This window comes from Micrasema longulum, unplaced genomic scaffold (assembly GCF_059751315.1).
Source record: "Micrasema longulum isolate JH-2025_06_02 unplaced genomic scaffold, ASM5975131v1 h1tg000225l, whole genome shotgun sequence".
Taxonomy (NCBI): Eukaryota; Metazoa; Arthropoda; class Insecta; order Trichoptera; family Brachycentridae; genus Micrasema; species Micrasema longulum.
Genome location: NW_028277430.1, coordinates 156,601 through 177,446, shown reverse-complemented (window position 1 = coordinate 177,446; position 20,846 = coordinate 156,601). Strand labels below are relative to the sequence as shown.

The 20,846-nt window shown below is 32.8% G+C and overlaps 1 protein-coding gene across 1 annotated transcript in view; it reads left to right on the top strand.

Annotated features, from left to right (window-relative positions):
- LOC148283520 (uncharacterized) overlaps positions 1-20,846 on the top strand; it is a 146,221-nt gene that overhangs the window by 48,639 nt on the left and 76,736 nt on the right. The window contains exon 3 of the mRNA XM_088243694.1: positions 17,029-17,194. Within this exon, the coding sequence (XP_088099820.1) occupies positions 17,029-17,194 (166 nt within the window). The remainder of the gene's footprint in view (positions 1-17,028; positions 17,195-20,846) is intronic.

Genomic DNA, 20,846 nt, shown 5'->3' with positions numbered 1-20,846 from the left:
ATTATTAGTATATTTATATTTCAATTATCTATCTATATACCTCTTTTGGGCATTCTATGTTAAGTGAGAAAATGACTTAAATTTTGAATTTTCATTTACACATCTAATTTAAAAATAACGTAGCTTAATGTCTTTAGTTAATAAATCTATGGACAAAAATATTTTTCAAAATAATAAATAATTACTTTTTTGTCCATGAAAATTCTCACTTCACACAGATTAAGTAATTATTTTTTATTAGGAATTCGGCAAATACATATATGTACCTTAAAGGATAGACCACGGGAGTCACATTGAACGAAATGTACAGAAAACGGATTTTGCGATTGTGCTATTTCCAAACATCATAACTTTTGAACAAAATGAGATAATTTCAGCCTGTTAAGTACTTTCAATGTGAAACAATGATTTGAAAAAAAAAATACATTTGGAAATAGCGTATCTGATGTTTTTTGCACTAAAACAAAGTGGGCTTCAGATTTTTATTCGAACTTAAAAAAGCATTTTTATTACGAAAATGAAATTTTCTGTTTTATTCACGGATAAAATAACTAATTGCGATAATTTCTACATTTTTAACTTCAAAACGGCAAAAAGTGGACTCTTGTGTTTTATTCAAGTATAAAATAGCTTATTGCGATAATTTCTACACTTTTAACTTCAAAATGTCAAAAAGTGGACTTTTGTGTTTTTTTCGAGTATAAAATAGCTTATTGCAAAAATTTCTGCATTTTTAACTTCAAAACGGCAAAAAGTGGACTCTTGTGTTTTATTCAAGTATAAAATAGCTTATTACCAAAATTTCTACATTTTTAACTTCAAAACGGCAAAAAGTGGACGCTTGTGTTTTATTCGAGTATAAAATAGCTTATTGTGAAAATTTCTGCATTTTTAACTTCAAAGCGGCAACAAATGAACTCTTGTGTTTTATTCAAGTATAAAATAGCTTATTGCCAACATTTCTACATTTTCAACTTCAAAACGGCAAAAAGTGGACGCTTGTGTTTTATTCCAGTATAAAATAGCTTATTGCGAAAATTTCTGCATTTTTGACTTCAAAGCGGCAAAAAGTAGACTCCTGTGTTTTATTCAAGGACTAAATAGTTAGTTGCGATAATTTCTGCATTATTAATTGTAAAACAGCAGAAAGTTGACTCCTGTGTTTTATTCAAGATTATTGCGAAAAATTCTGCATTTTAATTTTCAAAATGGCAAAAATTGAACCCTAGTGTTTTATTCAAGTATAAAATAGCTTATTACCAAAATTTCTACATTTTTAACTTCAAAACGGCAAAAAGTGGACGCTTGTGTTTTATTCGAGTATAAAATAGCTTATTGTGAAAATTTCTGCATTTTTAACTTCAAAGCGGCAACAAATGAACTCTTGTGTTTTATTCAAGTATAAAATAGCTTATTGCCAACATTTCTACATTTTCAACTTCAAAACGGCAAAAAGTGGACGCTTGTGTTTTATTCCAGTATAAAATAGCTTATTGCGAAAATTTCTGCATTTTTGACTTCAAAGCGGCAAAAAGTAGACTCCTGTGTTTTATTCAAGGACTAAATAGTTAGTTGCGATAATTTCTGCATTATTAATTGTAAAACAGCAGAAAGTTGACTCCTGTGTTTTATTCAAGATTATTGCGAAAAATTCTGCATTTTAATTTTCAAAATGGCAAAAATTGAACCCTAGTGTTTTATTCGAGTATAAAATAGCTTATTGCGAAAATTTCTGCATTTTTAACTTCAAAGCGGCAAAAAGTAGACTCCTGTGTTTTATTCAAAGACAAAATAGCTTATTGCGATAATTTCTGCATTTTAAATTTCAAAACGGCAAAAAGTGGACTCCTTTGTTTTATCCTCTAAAGTAGGTACAGATATTTTTGTTAATAAAAAAATCATTTACCCACTAGTCAAATATATATTTTTTTAAATTCAATCACTTCTATATACGAGTATTTGCATATAAAACAATAGGAGCTAATAATTTCCGTTTATTTAAAAATTAAAAAATAAATATTTATTTGTCCTCCAAGGGGTGTCAATGAGAAACTTCAGCCCTACGGGAAATTGGATACAAAAAAGTTTTCTTGAGCGTGGTAAAAATTAGGGCATTAAATTGGACGACAAAGTTTCTTAAAAATTTACGAAAAAAATATATATTTATATTTCATAAAAACGCACTAATTTGAACGACGGTTGGTTCATATGAACCAACCAATGATATGAGAGCTGTGAAGAATATCCGATTTGCTTACCGTAAACAAATCTGACTGAGACTGAAAAAAACTGACCGAGAAGAAAAAATTTTGAAATACTTAAGGTGAAAAAAAATTGAAATTGTATTTTTTTTTTTTAAAAGAAGATAATTCTGGTTGAAACATTAATTTATAAAAACATCTTATTTACGTTGTCATGACCTTCAGACCAGCCCTTATCGTTTTCGGTAGTTTTAAAATGTCAAAATCGTATGATTTCTTAATTTTGCGTTCGTTTTACCAGACTACAGCCTTCTCTCACTGCTGGGAGAATATTCCATGCCGTAGGGCCTGCGACCGCAAATGCGCGTTGGCCAAATCCAGTGCGCTGTTTGCGTAGAAGTATAATAACTTTTCCTCTCGACGTAGATCTAGCTGATTTAAGCGTAAGACGACTGTCAGCTAGTGCATATGGAATGCAGAGTTCCCTTAGATATTCTGGAGCAGAGTTGTGCAGTGATTTATACATAAGCCAGCAGAGTTTGTATTTTGCCCTCTGTGGAAAACGTAGCCAGTATGATTCCCGAAGTAGTAGAGTGATACGACTGAACTTAGAGACTCCAAAAACTTACTCTTGCGATGTCAGACCACCTACTTGTTTTAATATTTGTGAATGTTTAAGAACGTAGAGCGATTGTTTCATTCGGCACCTGGAACTTTTGACACCACCTTCCTTTACGAGCATTTTCAATCACACTAGTTTATTTTTTTTATTTATAATATTAGCCCAAGTGAACAGTTACATGAAGAAACATGAATACAAGATATATATATAATAAATTACAATGAACTTCTATCAAGAATTTTCACTTAAATACAAGAAAATGAATAAAAAGAACATAAAACTATGTAGCAAAGACAAACAAGAGCAATACAATGATGGTATACAATATATTCATAAAAACGAAAGAAATAAGACTTCGAGCTAAACCATGCTAATCCAACTTCATCCCGCGCTGTTTAGTCGCGAAAAGATCTACGAAAAGCCGGAAGTTCTATCCCAAAGAATTAAAAGTCGTGTGTCAAATTGACTAATCTACACATTCTGGACATTGGGGCACAAAAAAAAAATGTTATTTAATAAATAGCAGATTTTGACTTCTGGTGACATGGTTGGGAACATGAAAGAAAACAGGTTTCAACAGAGATGGGACATCACTTATGGCATTAAGTATTTTGAAAATGCATATAAGGTCCATCTCAGTTCTACGTTTCTCCAATGAAGACAGATAAAGAGATTGCTTTATTTCAAAATAGAAATAATTACCCCTTTGTAATCCGAACAACTACGCCACTTTTCTTAGAAAACGGTGTTGGACAGACTCAATATGGTCAATATGAGTCCTGTAGAATGGAGACCAAATAGGAGAAGCGTATTCTAGATGGGGTCGAACTAGTGATCAATGTGTTCACGATAGGAGAGTTTACTATCTAAAGTAATTCCAAGATCCTTTATTGACGAAACAAATAAAATGGAAATGTTTTTTAGTAAAAATAATAGTAATTTTAGGAATATTTTGGTTGAAAATATTTCATTTCTACAGGTGTGTTTTTAGCAAAGTTTTAAAACAGTTGAATGGCCGATATGATTATTAAAATTTTCCTTACTTTTTATCAGACCACAGCCTTAATATACCTCTATGCTATTATGAACAACAACGGCCCGTGCGCTCTAAAAACAGGGGTAGTCTCTAGATACCCACAGATTACCAGCAGCCTCCCTGGTTATAAAACAGAGAACCGGAAGTGGCGCTGTGCGGGTCAGGGGGGGCGTCTGGAGGAAGTTGTCTGTGCGGCGTCACTTCCGCCGGAAGCCACTCCGGCCGGAAAGTGCAAGAGTCGTTGTAGCTAGCTTCGGAGCGGTCATGTGACATAGAGAAATATGCTGTAGGGAAGGAGGCAATATTCGCCGTGGAGAAATAATGGCTCGTATGGAAAATTCCGGCATGTCTTCGTTGTATAATTTTATTTGTACGCTGCAAAATTAATTAATGAGATTGTGTATTTCTTAGCTCGAGTAAATTTGATAGTATTTTATACTTACACATTTGTGAGCTTATTCCTAAGAATATTTTAACTACAAAAAAAATTGACATATTTCGAAGTAGACGGAGAATATATGTAATTATTTCTGCACTTTAAAGGATAAACCATGGGAGTCACATTGAAGGAAATGTAGTAAAATAAGATTTTGCGATTGAGCTATTTCCAAAATAAGATATATTTTGAAACAAATGAGTTTCAATCGATAAAAAACTTTCCATGTAAAATAATTATTCTTATGAAAATAAATGTGCATATTAAAATACCGTATCATGAACATATACCAGGGGCGAACCGTGTATAGAAGCGATTATGCGCAGCTTACCATTATATTTGACTAACCATAATAACGTTTTACTGTATAACTTTATTTAAAGAAAAACATATGAATAATTAATATTTTTTAACAATTTCCATCGTTTGTATTTTTATCCTAATATAAATATTGATATTAATAAAGCGCGCCCAGCGCCTGCGGTGAGCCAAGAAACTAGCCGATTATTCCAGCTTAATTTTTCATACAAATAAGTATACTTTAAACTTGAGATTTCACAAATTATTTGAAGATTCTTGATTTGGAAAACAGTATTTCAAACATTATTTCTTAAGGGCTATTTTTCTTTGAGATAGTACTTTTGACATAAGACCATAATTACTTTCATGCGTCATATTGCCGGACATGTGGCGCTCGATGCGACCGTTTTTAGCACTATTAATTTCTAGATCAGTTCGGCCAGTTGACATTTCGATTGAATACCTAATATCGGCTGAATTCATAGTGCTATTTTTTAATGGGTTGTGAATTAAAGTCATCTATAGTATAATATATCACGAAGTTACGTCGATTGAGTTGATTTCACAGATGAGAGTTGTTGTATCGCACAAAACCACAGAAAAATATCAATTTATAGTATATATTATATTTACCTTCTATGTAGGTACAAATACATTATATTTTTTTATAGCTTACCAGTAAATAAAATCACCATTCGCCACTGACATATACGCATACACAAATGCACAAACATACGCGTACATATATATATATATATATATATATATATATAATTAATAATAAAATAATGAAAACTAATAAATAAAACGATAAAAATATAATAACTTAAATTTTTGTTCTTGTGACATCTCTATCGCAATTTAGATATATTTTTTAAAACAGCGTTCTCTTTCGTTGAAAAGATCTATCGCGCTAAAATTTTGCGATTATGATGGTAGTTACTTCATAACTATATAAATCGGATTGTGGTCCTGTGGCTAGTGTCTCGGACTCACGGATCAAAGGTCCGTGGTTCGAATCCCACTCTACCCCAACTCGATTCCATTTTCTAATAGTGAGTTATTTACAACTCGTTGAAAATGGCCCTCAAAATTAAATATTTGGGTAAATCATAAGAACGCAAATATTTCTTTTTTCAAAAAAAAATAAAAAAATATGTAGTTTTATAAATCGAACTGGGTTATTGTTCCGTGATGGTATTGTGGACTTGTGAACCAAGGGTCTGAGGTTCACTCCGCCAAAACTCGATATCCATTTTTTCCATCACAAGTTATTTACGACTTTTATGAAGTGGTCTGAAAATTTAAATATTTGAGTAAATAATTAGAGCTTGAGTATTTCTCTTTTAAAATCAAATCAATCTTTATATATATAATTCCTCTGTACGTGTGATGTTACCGAACTCCTCCTAAACGGCTTAACCGATTTACGTGCGGTTTTCAGAAAAATATAGATCTTTGTGCTGTGCGTGTTCGTGATATTAAAATCTTCAAATTAATATGTAAAAAAGAAGTAAGAAGCACAAATATTTTATTCATCGATCTACCAGGGCTGCATTCGAGGAGAACGCATTTACAAAAAAATGGAAAGTTGTTGTTTTTTTGTGTATAAAAAAAAGTTTGTTTTTTAATGTTTACAAACAGCATTTGTTTTTTGTGGATCTCAATCAGATTCTTCCTTAAATTCCTTATAATTTCTACTCTTTCATTTCTTTTTACTGGATTTTAAGTCATACTAAAATAATATTAAATTGAATACATTTTAAAAAATCGTATTCTTACATAAGTACACCCCTCTGTTGGTGAGAAGATCCGAGTTTGACGTTTGCAAAAAGAATGCCATATTTGAAAAAATATGTATTTTAGGTTTTGGAATTCAACCATAAACAAGTACCAAGGTTCCTACCTAAATTAAATATTTTAATATTAACAATTTTAAGTTTTGGAATTCAAACACAAACAATCACCTAGGTACCTACTTATCAATGAAAAGTCTTTTTCCAAGATAATAGCAGGCAAGCCAACGTTCGGGCAGGACAACGTCTGTCGGGTCCGCTAGTTTAAAATAAAATATTAAACAAGTTGGTACCTACAAAAGAAATCGATTGATGGGTAGGTTGGATGGATGGTGTTGTAGGCTGTAGCGGCCCGGAAATGCGCTCATCTTGACCGCCATGTCTACCTACGTCATTTCCGGCTGTTTACCTAAGCTTATTGGTAGTTGTGTACCATTGTCGGAGACCATTATTCTTACGATTATTTCCTCCTAGCGTTTTCACTAAAGTGGTGTATATACTTATTGATATCTGTAATTATTCTAATGAGGAAGTTCAGTGTCTTTTTTATATTTTTTTATTTGTTAACTAGCGGACCCGACATACTTTGTCCTGCCCGAGCGTTGGCTTGCCTGCTATTAGCTTGAAAAAGACTTTTCATTGACACGCGCCGTGGCGCAGTTGGTTAGACGGCCAACTGTGATACTGGCGTCGCGGGTTCGATTCCTACCAGTTGCAAGAAAAAAAAATACAAGAAAGATTTTTTTCTCAATTGGTCTGGGTGTTGTGGTGTATTTTTCATTACCTCCTTCCATATCCCCTCTACCCCACCGGCTGACAAGCCTCAAAATAGAGGCTTAGCGGGTTATTCCTTTTAAAAAAAGTTTTTTTTTAAAGTACATAGGTACTTGTTTATGATTGAATTCCAAAACGAAACATTATTAATATTAAAAGATTAAATCAAGGTAGGTACCTAGTTACCTAGGTACTTTTTTATGGTTGAGTTCCAAAACATAAAATAAATATTTTTGGAATACAGAATTGTTTTTGCAAATGTTTTTGTTTGTCCAAATTTTAGTAGACAAGGACTGGATTTAACTTCCAGGGGAGCTGTTTATATTAACATATTACAACAGAGATGAAGAACATTTAGGAGAAGGTAATATAGAAGTCTCGGCATCTACAGGGCTTGTGACCTGTCAATGGCTGGTTTAAGTTCTGCCCATATTTTAACATCTATATTCCTTCAATTCTTTCATCTGTTGATGTTTGTAAAGTTAAAGAGCTGAAATCTTTATTTATGCGGGTGAGATTCATCTAATTGAATTATTTCACCTACATACAAGGCAACGCCTGAAAATGTTATTTTTTCAAGTCCTTGTCTAAAAAAATTTGGACAAACTCAAAATATTGTTGACACTCTTTAGACGTTACTACAAAGTTATGTCGTCACTTTTGCTAACAACTGTCATCCTAACCAAGGTATATTTTAAGGACTATTATTTAAACATATTTCCTGCGCCACAGCTGGGAATCAAATCTCGTACCATGCATCCCCTTTGAGAACCTTTGTCATCCCAGCCGATGTAGACCCTAGATTGAGACCAGAGGCGGAACCCCCAGACCCCTTCCCCCAACCCTCTACCCCCCCCCTCCGTTTACACTGCGAAGGTGGGGGTGATAGGTATCTATCTTAAGAAAGATCGATTTTTGCGGTCCCCGGGGGCGAGTCTTCTTGGCATTGTAAAGCTTCGAAGATTGCAGTGCTTTATTTATTTTTTACTTTTTGTGCCGTGTGAAACATGCATACTCACCAAACTCACTTTTTGGAGAAGGCTTTATTGAAGTCTAGTCATTTACAGGGCTTGTGACCTGTCGTTGCTGGTTTATACAAATACTTAAGGCACTGTCTAACACAAATATTCGTAAACATTGTTATATTCATTTTTATTGTTATTGGCACATATTGTAATTTGTCATCATTCCCTTTCCACACCTAATGGTGCATAGGGCACTGCATTGGTACACCAATTGCAGCATATATTAATATTTTTTGTTCTATAAATGTAAGATGATCAGTCTTACGCTTCAGGCACCAGTCCAAGGGCTATAAAATATTCTAATGTGAAAAACACATTTTAAATACAATATTTTGAGTTTGTCCAAATTTTTGTTGACAAGGACTGGATTCAACTCCCTGGGAGCTGTTAACATTAACATATTACAACAGAGATGAAGAACATTTAAGAGAAGGTAATATAGAAGTCTAGGCATTTACAGGACTTATGACCTGTCATTGGCTGGTTTAAGTGGCCACTTTACACACTGTGTAACATTCACCATTCTGCCCATATTTAAACATCTATATTCCTTCAATTCTTTCATCTGTTGATGTTTGTGCAGTTAAAGAGCTGAAACTTTTATTTACGCGGGAGAGATTCATCAAATTGAATTATTTCACAATTTCTATACTTTTACATGGACCAGGTGGATTTATCAACAATTTTTTGAGTTTGTCCAAATGTTTGTAGACAAGGACTGGATTCAACTCCCTGAGGAGCTGTTAACATTAACATACTACAACAGAGATGAAGAACATTTGAGAAAAGGTAATATAGAAGTCTAGGCATCTACAGGGGTTTTTTAACTTCACAAACATCAACAGATGAAAGAATTGAAGGAATATAGATGTTCAAATATGGGCAGAATGGTGAATGTTACAGTGTGTAAAGTGGCCACTTAAACCAATCAATGACAGGTCATAAGCCCTGTAGATGCCTAGACTTCTATATTACCTTCTCCTAAATGTTCTTCATCTCTGTTGTAATATGTTAACATTTTAAATAAACATTTCACATAAACCAGCCATTGACAGGTCTTAAGCCCTGTAGATGCCTGGACTTCTATATTACCTTATCTTAAATGTTCTATATCTCTGTTGTAATATGTTAGTATATGTTGTTGTTGTATATTTAGTTATGAAGGTGCTAAACTTTCTTTGTTTCTTTGTTGTTCTCAATATGTGTTATATTCTAAATGCTAATATTATTTATGTCCCGAATTGAGTTGTTGTAACTCCTAGGAATGTAATTCAACGTATTATACTTGTACATACGTTACAACGTATTATATCTTACTGTCAGTTGCCTTCTGTACGCCGATGACGCAGTCCTCCTAGCTGACAGCGAAGAGGAACTGCAATCCTTGGTTACAAAGGTTTACGAAGTGTGCAAGGAGAGTGATTTGCTAATGAATGTGCAAAAGTCGAACGTCATGGTCTTTGAAAGAAATGTAACTATGACTGAATGTAAGATTGTAGTAAATGGAGATAGTTTGAAACAGGTCGAAGAATTTGTATATCTGGGTAGTATGTTTACTAGAGATGGAAATATGGACAAGGATATTGAGAGGAGGGTTAGTGCCGGTAACAGAGTTAATGGTGCCTTAAAGTCTGTCGTAGCAAATAAGTGTCTATCGCAAGAGGCTAAATTAGCAGTTCATAATGGAGTTCTGGTACCAACCCTAATGTATGGAAGCGAAGCATGGAGTTGGAAAAAAAGGGACGAAAGTAGACTGAATGCTGTTGAAATGCGATCCCTCAGGCGAATGTGCGGAAAAACAATGTATGATAGGTGCCCTAATGTCGAAATTAGAGCAGAATGCAAGGCTGAGTTAAGCATTATCGACAAAATTAAGAAAGGTCTTTTGCGATGGTTCGGTCATGTGGAGCGAATGAATGATGAAAGAACGGCTAAAAAGATTTATGATGCGAATGTGTCTGGTTGTAGAAGTCGAGGAAGGCCGAGAAAGACATGGCATGATCAAGTACAACAAATTCTTGAAAGTGGTCATGTGAAAAGTCGGAATAATCGACGTGCGTGCATGAGAAGATGTATGAATGTGAAGGAAGCAAAGGAAGTGTGCCAGGACAGAGTGGTGTGGCGTTCTATCCTCTCTGCCTACCCCTCCGGGGAAATGGCGTGATGGTTAGTTAGTTAGTTAGTTAGTTAGGCATCTACAGGGGTTTTTTAACTTCACAAACATCAACAGATGAAAGAATTGAAGGAATATAGATGTTCAAATATGAGCAGAATGGTGAATGTTACAGTGTGTAAAGTGGCAACTTAAACCAATCAATGACAGGTCATAAGCCCTGTAGATGCCTAGACTTCTATATTACCTTCTCTTAAATGTTCTTCATCTCTGTTGTAATATGTTAAAATTTTAAATAAACATTTCACATAAACCAGCCATTGACAGGTCTTAAGCCCTGTATATGCCTGGACTTCTATATTACCTTCTCTTAAATGTTCTTCATCTCTGTTGTAATATGTTAGTATATGTTGTTGTTGTATATTTAGTTATGAAGGTGCTAAACTTTCTTTGTTTCTTTGTTGTTCTCAATATGTGTTATTTTCTAAATTCTTATATTATTTATGTCCCGAATTGAGTTGTTTTAACTCCTGGAAATGTAATTCAACGTATTATACTTGTAAAATACTTTGTTTTATATGATTTATAAATAATTTTTTTAAAAACATATATATAATACAAGATACTCTAATAGGGATCTGATACTAAGTGAAGGGGTCAACACTGTTCTGGCATCGAGACAACACTATAACGTAGGCAAAAAGGTCCATAACCTTTTGCCAGAATCGTGGAAAGACGGGAGTGTTGTCAAGTTACGGAAGGTGTTGACCTCGCTCTTTCATGACATTGGTCGTAGGGAGTCAGAAAAGTTGATGCATGCCACGGATTGGAGATTCTTACTGGATGCCAAAAATAAAATATAAAAAATAAGGAATAATTTAAAAAATATATATTTATAGATGACAACCATGAAGTTTCGCATAAATAAATTGTCTATGTTTTTATGAATGTATGTATGTGTATGCGCATGGGTGTATGTACGTGTGTGTGTATGTACATGTGTATGTCTGTATGTATATGAATCAAAATGTGTATCCGAATAAGTTTATATTTTGTTTGTCTGTGCTCTACATTAATTTGTTAAGTATTATAATATATTAAAATGTAATTGCCTAGCTTGGAACGGGGTATGTACCCTTGTTAGCTGGGCAAAGTGAATATGGAATTGTATTTTGATAAAGAGTGTGAATAAATAAGTAAATAAATAAATAAAATATAAATTCTTGCATAAAAATAAATTTTAATAAACATCTGGGAAACACGCTTAATAGAGCAATGTCTCGCAGCAGTCTCCTGCAATGCTCTCTTCCCTTAGACAAAATCCATACTTGTACACGTCTCCTGAAAATGCCCCACGTTTCGGAGAAGTTCATCCAAAATATTATGAATCACTTTTTTAATTTCTTAAATTTCAAAGTTGTCTAATTTTAATATTTTATTTTCAGCGTGAAGGTTTTCTAATCCGGTGTCTTTATTAAAATCGGTCTTAAGAAAAAATACACAGCAGAGCACCTATTCGTATTTAATCGACCCTTATTACTTTAAATGTAAAAAGATAAAAGAAAATTCCCCTTTTACAAAATTAAATCATTTCCTTCTATATACATATACACTGTAATACACATTCCTCAGGGTAAGTTAAAAAAAAAACTATTTTTTTTTCCAAATAGTCATTAAAAATATATATATATATAATTTCAAAATTGAGTAAATCTTTTATTTCTCGGATAAGCATCCCTTCAGCAAACCTCTAACCCTCCTCAACAAAAAAAATGGAGGTGAAAACGTATTTGACCAACGAAGCGATATGCACCAGACGCGGACAAGGGAAGCGGCTGGGTAGTAGAGGGGTAGGGGTTTGTGGAGGGACTGCTTGTCCGAAAAATTAAAGATTCACTACATTTTGAGAGCATAATTAAAAAATAAAAAAAAATGACTTTTTGGAAAAAAAAAAAGATTTTTTTAAAGCTTACTTAGGAACGTTTTTACTATCATCTCCCAGGGAACAGCCAAATGTGAACCAAGTGTTTTTACAGTTATTTACTAGGAAAAAGACAATATATCCTGTTTACTGACACCAAAATAAAACAGGGACGAGTTTTAGTTCGAGTAAGTTAAAGAATGGTTTAGTCTTTTATATTTTACTTTTTGTGCTGTTACATGTTCACTTAATTGCCATACTTACTAGTTCTTTGCTCAATGTATTATTATTGCGTTTCTTAAAATTATTTTTTATTATTAACTTTTTTAAATCATTCTTATGTTGTTGAAATTCCATTTGTCGATGCGTTTTGAAGCTGCTAGACTTTTTGTGATGTTAGCTATCATATTATTTTTATCATATTATGTAAATGTTATCAACTATCAAATATCTAAATTTAGTAAATGGGGTCTAGAATCTCAACCGTCCATGCGCTCAGTCGCTGCGAGAATTGTTGTTATCTAAATTATAATTTTATAAATTTGCTTTTTATTTCGTTTTTAAAATATCACTTAAACTCTAAACTTCATTGTCAAATAAAAAATTAAAAAATTAAAATTTAAATAGGGGCTAGATTTCTTATTGTCCATGCGCTCTGTAGCTGCAAGACGTGTTGGGATATTTATTTATTGGACAGCGCCCTTGAGGTGATTTTCACAAAAATGGCACTATATAAATTATCCAAACATTATTATTATTAATGTTTATCTGAAATTTCGCCGTCTGACCCTAAAAAACCGTGTGTATATACAAACCACTACTCAATAAGGCACTAGCACTCATAAAAGATTTTGGTTCTATTTCACAGATAGAAATGTATTCTTCTTGGACCCTTACTGTATTTTTTAAGTCTTTTATAAATATGTCGTAATTAAACTATAACGATTTTAACTTCTAGACGGATAAAAAATGAAATACGAGATGCGCCCCTAAAACTTTTTCACTCGCCTTTAATTCCCATAATTTCCCCATTTTTTAGGGAAAAGCAATTAACCGTAGATTGTACGTCCTCTTCCGAAGAAAAAATATGTCGTCTCGGAAACGGCTCGAGTCGAGACTCCAGAAAAAGATCCCCGCTTCCGGTGGCAATTAGCGCGGGAAAACGAAAAAACGCGGGAAATATTGTCACAAGATGGCGGCGGCGGCAGAAAATCTCTCAATAAACTCGAGTAATTAACATTCAAATCATATCACTGGCAAATATTGAACGCTAAAAAAGGTAAATATTATTATTTCGACAGTTATCTCAACTGAGATGGTGATTTTCTTAGGAAAATACGGGAGTTTAGGTATTTCTAAGTCATTAAGTTTGTAACCTGACATTAAGAGGAAACGCGGTTTTACTTTTTTTAATACAAATATAGTCCTGTATTTTTGGAATAATGGCTGATCGATAGCCTCCTGCCCTACAGGGAAGGAGACATTGTGTGGTACTCTGATGGCTCCAAGAAAGATGGACAAGCAGTTGCTGGGATACACGGAGTTAGACCCGTTAAAATGTTTTTCATTGGCCAGGGCTCTATTCCACCGTCTTCTAAACCGAACTTTATGCTATCTATGCCTGCGCATATAAAAAATTGCGCAGTCTCTCAGGCAGTTAGGCTGCTCTAAAAGCACTGAACTCTGTCGAGATCAATTCTAAATGAATCTTGGAATGCCTACTTACTACTAGCCCGATACTTTACGGATTTGGGCTTGGAGGGGGAGATTTAGCAAAATGTATTTATTTATTTATTTATTATCATTATATTACATACACAAAATTATAATTTATGTAAAGTTGCTTTGACTGTCTAACTAGGGTTATTTACCCCGTTCTAAAACAGTCAAAAAATATAAAAAACAGTAATCAATTTATAGAAACAGTTATAAAGATACAGGACAAAGTGAAAAACAAAGTAAAAAATGGAGTAAAAACACGGTAAAAAATGTAGTAAAACCATAGTAAAATGTAATAAAAACATGGTAAAATTGTAGTAAAAACATAGTAAAAATGTAGTAAAAACATAGTAAAAATGTAAAAAAAAAAAACCGTAGCAAAAAAAAAATATATAAAAACAAAGTAATAAATGCAGTGAAAACATAGTAAAAAAAACCATGAAAATATATAAATATGTCTATAAAAATATTTTGAAACTCAGTAAAATGCGAAATAAAAACAGAATACATAGTAAGAAACAAATTTTAAGTCATAATAAAAAAATGAATGTATGTTGTATAGCAAAAAGCGTGTTTAAAGAAAGAAAAAAGAAAAAAAAACAGCATATTAAAAAATAAAGTAAAAGATGTAATAAAAATTGAAAAAATAAATAAATAAAAACCTTAATTCAATTTTAATAATTTTGTTTTTAAATTCAATCAAACACAAGTATCTGGGTACGTACTTATCAATAAAAAATTCTTTTTCTTTTTATCCGGACAGTTTTTAAAAACTTAGAAATAATTTAAGATAAATTTACATTACATCACAATGGCAAAAACCGCGAGAAAATTTCAAAATCAGAATAAAAATGTTCAAATTGAGGAAGATGGCGCGTGGCGTTTCTTTTTCAAATGAAAAAAATATTTCCCACTCCTAATGGCATCCGACGGACTAGAATTAACGGCTTTGAGGTCGACCCCAAAATAAAATGAAATCACTCATTTTACAGCCCTATTTTTGTTTTCACGAGTTGAATAAGTCAGTGTCCAGAGCCATTTGGAATTGATAATTTTATCCTCCTCAAATTTTAATAATTTTTGTTAACCGATTAACATTTTTAAATTTGATGTTTTTTGATCCTTAAATACTAAAAAATATTTGTTTTTTCAAATGAAATGCTTTTCCCTTATTTATTTTATTAAATTTTCTTTATTTTTTTTCATTTTTAAAATTTTTATTTTATTTTTTTTTTTTTTTTAATTATTTTTTTTTTTATTATTATTTTTTTAATTTTTTTTTTATTAGGTAATTTAACAAAGGTACTTGAAAAGATAGATATAATAGAATATCATGAAAAATGTCATTTTTTTATTACGGCAGTATATATTATATTCCCGACACATGCGGGCCATAGGTGTGCGGTATGTAGCATTACATTGTTTTCAAGGCGAAACCTTATGTTTACAGTCTTCATTACGTGATGGGTTAAACAACAAAAGAAAATAAATATAACATACCACGCATGCGAAATCATGAAATGGACGATGGAAGAACGGCAAATAATATTTACGATGCAAATGCTGATGGATGCAGAAAAAGAGGAAGACCGAGAAAGACATGCCATGACCAAATCCAACAAATACCCAAAGATGGTCATGTTAAAAGTCGGAATAATCGGCACGCGTGCATGAGTAGATGTATTAATGTAGAGAAAGCGAGATCTGTATTCTTAGATACAGTGATGTGGCGTTCTATCCTCTCTGTCTACCCTTACGGGAAACGGCGCGACGGTTTTGTTTTGTCATTTGAACGACGTCACTCGTTCTCTGAAATCAACCAATGACAGAGTGTCGTGATTCGTTTCCGGCTACCGGGAAGCCAACGCACCAATTAGGACAACTCACCGTAGAGAACTTGAGACGTCACTGGCGGAGTAATTTCAAATATATATGTATTTATTTATTTATTCATTCAAAATCACATTCGTTTAAATATTAATGAACTTAGTAAGGGTGGGCCCGAGTTAAGCCATAATAATTAACAATAAAAAACACATAGTAAAATAAATTAAATTAAATTGTAATGACATGTGATGCAATAGAACAACAATCCAGAAAACATACATAATGTACGGATCTCAACATTAGTGCATCTATCGTACATAGTTTTACTACACATTTGCCTGAGAGATCACATTTCGACAGCATTCAGCCTACGTTCATCCCTGTTTTTCCAAGTCCATAAATCGCTCCCACATATCAGCGTCGGGACCAGGATTCCATTGTGAACTGCTAATTTTGCCTCTTGCGACAAACATTTATTTGCCAAGGTTGATTTAAGTGCACCGTTCACTCGTTTCGGCACTCACCCTCCTTTTACAGTCATTCCATCCCTAGTAAACATACTTCCCAGATACACAAATTCCTTTGCTTGTTTTAGTCGAAAATCATCACATTCGATTTATCGACCTTTATCAGCAAATCGCTTCCCTTGCATACATGGTACACCTTTATTACCAAGAATTGCAGATCCTCTTTGTCGTTAGCAAGAAGCACGGCATCATCAGCATACAAAAGACAATTGACATTTAAATCACCCATTTTTGCTCCCATTCTTTCAAAAAGCCTTTCAGTTCTTTCATGCAGTTATCGACATACACGTTGAACAGCCATGGTGACATCACACATCCCTGCTTGACTCCTTTATGAACATCAAACCACGATGTGTATGATCCATTTAACCTAACACATAATGTGCTGTCATTATACAGAGAAGCAATAGCACGTGTCAGACTTTCGCTCACTCCATACCACGATAACGCCTTCCATATTTTTTCTCCGTCAACTCTATCAAATGCTTTTTGCAGATCGACAAATGCGCAGAAAAGCTGTTGGTTTTTAGCAATATTTTTTTCTGTCATGTTTTTTAACGCAAACATTTGATCCATACATCCTCTTCCATTCATAAAACCACTCTGTATATTCCACACTCTATCCTGAGTAACTTTTCTTACTCTCTCAATCAGTATTCTTCCATACATTTTGCCTTACATATGTTGTTTAAATTAAACGTTTTTAACTGTTTCCTTTGTTTTGTTTTTAGGTCACGGGGGTGTGAATCAACTAGGGGGTGTTTTCGTCAACGGGCGGCCTCTTCCCGATGTGGTTAGGCAGAGAATAGTAGAATTAGCACATAATGGCGTCAGACCATGTGATATATCCAGACAACTAAGAGTTTCCCATGGCTGTGTTTCAAAAATACTATCCAGGTAAGAAATTTACTTAATATTATTAAAGCGTTTAATTTTGTTAATGAAAATTGTTGGAAGTTCATAGTAGAATTTAAATTCTTTAAAATAACATTACATATTTTTATTTATTTATTTATTCATATTTTTCTCTTACAAACTATAATTAATAATAAAAATAATGTGACCTCACTGGGGTTACCCGTGCCGAAGACCCTTAACAATATATTTTTTTGAAATGTTTTTAAATTTGAGAATAAACAAAGAAGACTGTCTTAATAAACAGAGATAAATTAACAAAATATTCAGACAGTTTTAAAAACTAGGTATATATGTAAATCTACATTATTTATATTTAAAAACGTAATAAAATAACAAAAACATAACATAAACTTTACATTTGTGGAGCAGTTGATTCAATATTGATTTGGGCGAATGAGACAATCCATTTTACTTCTACCCAGCTCCACTTTACATTTTTTTATAGCCTTTTAAAACATTTTCTCGTTACTAATTGTTTTAATAGATAGTGGAAGTAGGTTATAGATTTTAATTGAATAATACTCAAAATACCTTTGTCCGAAAGTGGTATTAGTTTGTATTTGTTTCAGTTGTCTTCGTGTTGAGGATCTAGTGATAATATTATTTGTATGTGATGTATTGTAGGGGTTATGTCTTTCATTTGAGTAGAGTAGTTTTTGAATCTGTAAGTGAGTAATGCTTGTATCCTATTACGGGTAAATCGTCCATATAAGCGATTATGCGCAGCTTGCCATTATATTTGACTGTGGATAATAATGCTATTTAATTGTTTTAATTATCATCATCATTTACTTTCCGCACCTAATGGTGTATAGGGCACTGCTTGGTACACCAATCGCAGCGTATCTTGATCATTTTTGTTACATAAAGGTAAGATGTTCAGTCTTGTGCTTCGGGTACCAGTCCAGGGACTATGAAATATTCAGGTGTGAAAACACCCTTTTAAATAAATACAATTTTATATCAACCATGCCGGGAATCGAACCCGAGACCTCTCGCATGGTAGGCAAACGCGTTGACTATTACACCACGAGGCGGACAAAAAAAATAATAACTTCAATGTTTTGAGTATGTTGAAATGCTTGCAGACTGGATGGATTTCGTCTTAAGGGAGTTGTTCACACATACATTTGTTGCAACAGAGAGGGAAAACATTTTTGAGGTGGGAATATAAAAGTTCATAAGCCAATGACAGGTCGTAAGCCCTGTAAATGCCTAGACTTCCATATTCCCTTTTCGAAAATGTTTTCCCTCTCTATTGCAACGAATTTAAATATAAATTATTTATGTTTATTAAAAATTACGTCACAGTTTAAATCTTCTTCAAAATAAATATAAACACCTATAAACGCACCTAGCGCCCAGCTTGTTCCCAAAAAAAGCTGGACGATTACTTTAGCTTATTTCTCCATACAATATATACTGTATTTTGAGGTCTCAGAACCCAGGTGGTGTTGTTTTCTTTCTTTTTTTTTGATAAATCCACCTGGTCCATGGGAGTTGAATCCAGTCCTTGTCTACAAAAATTTCAACAAACTCAAAATATTGTTGATAAATTACCTGGTCCATGGAGAAGTATAGAAATTGAAAAAAAAACATTTTCAGGCGTTGCCTAGTATGTAGGAGAAATAATTCAAACAGATGAATATCATCAGCATAAATAAAGGTTTCAGCTCTTTTACTTCACAAACATCAACGGATGAAAGAATTAAAGGAATAAAGATGTTCAAATATGGGCAGAATGGTGAATGTTACACAGTGTGTAAATTGGCCACTTAAACCAGCTAATTACAGGTCATAAGCCCTGTAGATGCCTAGACTTACACATTTATTTAATCAATTTCTTTTCATGTTCCCAACCTTGCGACCAGAAGTAAAAATCTGCTATCTTTTCAATCTTATAAGAGCAAATGTTGTTTTTACGCCCTAATGTCCAGAATGTGTAGATTAGTCAATTCATCACACGACTTGGAATTCTTTGGGATAGATCTTCCGGCCTTTCGTAAATTTTTTCGCGACTAAACAGTGTGGGATGAAGTTGGCTTGGCATGGTTTACTTCGAAGTCTTATGTCTTTCACTTTTATGAATATATTGTATACCATTATTGTATTGCCCTCGTTGATCTTTGCTACATAGTTTTATGTTCTTTTTGTTCAGTTTCTTGTATTTATATATCTTCATGTAACTGTTGTAATTGGCTTAGGCCGAATATATAATTAATAATATATACGGCCTAATAAAATTGGTATTAAAAATCTTTTTCTTAAATTCTATGTTGATTGTGTAAAAAAAAAGGGGGGGGCGAAACCATACAATTGAAAACAGTGTCAAAAAAGGTGTTTGTTTTTTATTTTTTAAATATATTTCGGGATAAAAAAGACTTGATTTTTTGAAGCTTTTATTTTATTGATATATTTAAGATTTTTTTATATTTTTGTATAAACATCATTATATTGTGTTACGAAAATGTTTAAAGAGAGAAATCCCTGCAAAAAACGGTTTTTTTTCTTTTGCAGTTTGGTGGGAATTAAAAAAAAAATTTAGAAGAATTCTTATGTAAAAAAAATTACAATTAAAAAATTGAAAAATTACCTTCTCTTAAATGTTCTTCATCTCTGTTGTAATATGTTAATACTTTGAACTGTTGCACATTACGTGACGTGATTAGTTCTGCATTCGTCCGCTCCTCAAATAAGTTTGTTGCACTGTAATTAGAATAAAGTAGTTACCGTTACTGCCGGCAGATGTATCTTGTGTCGCATGAGCGACGCGCGCCGTCGCGCCATCTTTACTTTTGAAAATGGAACGCAGAACAAATTCAAGCCAGTTTTCGCGCCTAGAGAAGTTATTTGTATTTAAGTTATTGCTATTCTTGAAATTCCATCAAAATAATTTTATTGAGAGAATGAAAACGGAACTCTGGCTACGCACTAAGCTGGTGCCCATATTCAGGAACAAAACTGAGGGTGGGTAAGACACACTTACGATTGAACATATTAACTCTTGTGTGGCTGTGATGTCACACTAGTCGACATAGGACATAAGACTTGATATATCTCTCTTATTTCTTAAAATGATGTGAAAATAAAATGTCACTATCTTAATATTTAAATTGTTCCTTTATCCTTCTTTTTTCCTTCCCATCCCTTCTCCACTCTTAATAGTATAGTGTTATTTTTTTTATATATTTTTTTAAATTTGTTAATCTTTGTTTTTAATTTTTGTATAAAATTATAAGATTCGATATGTCCATGTATTTATAATTTTCTCAAACTGAACGGTTTGTGTAGGTAGGAAAAAATTGCCTTAAGGCAATATGCCCGCCCATATATATATATATATATTTTTTTTATTTTTTTAATTTTTAAAATAAAAACCTTTATTGGCATAAATAAGCAATTAACAATACATTCAGTATAAAAATGGGACACGTAAGGTTGAACTTGCCATAAAAGAGTCTGGCTCTTGTGTTTAGCAAGTATACAAAATAACATAAAAAAGAAACAAAAAATGCAAAACAAAATAATAGTTGAATAAATAAAAAATTAAACAATTTTTAAAAAATTGAGAAAATATAACACTAAAAAATATTAAAATAAAAGCACAAAATTTATAAATTTTTAAACTCAG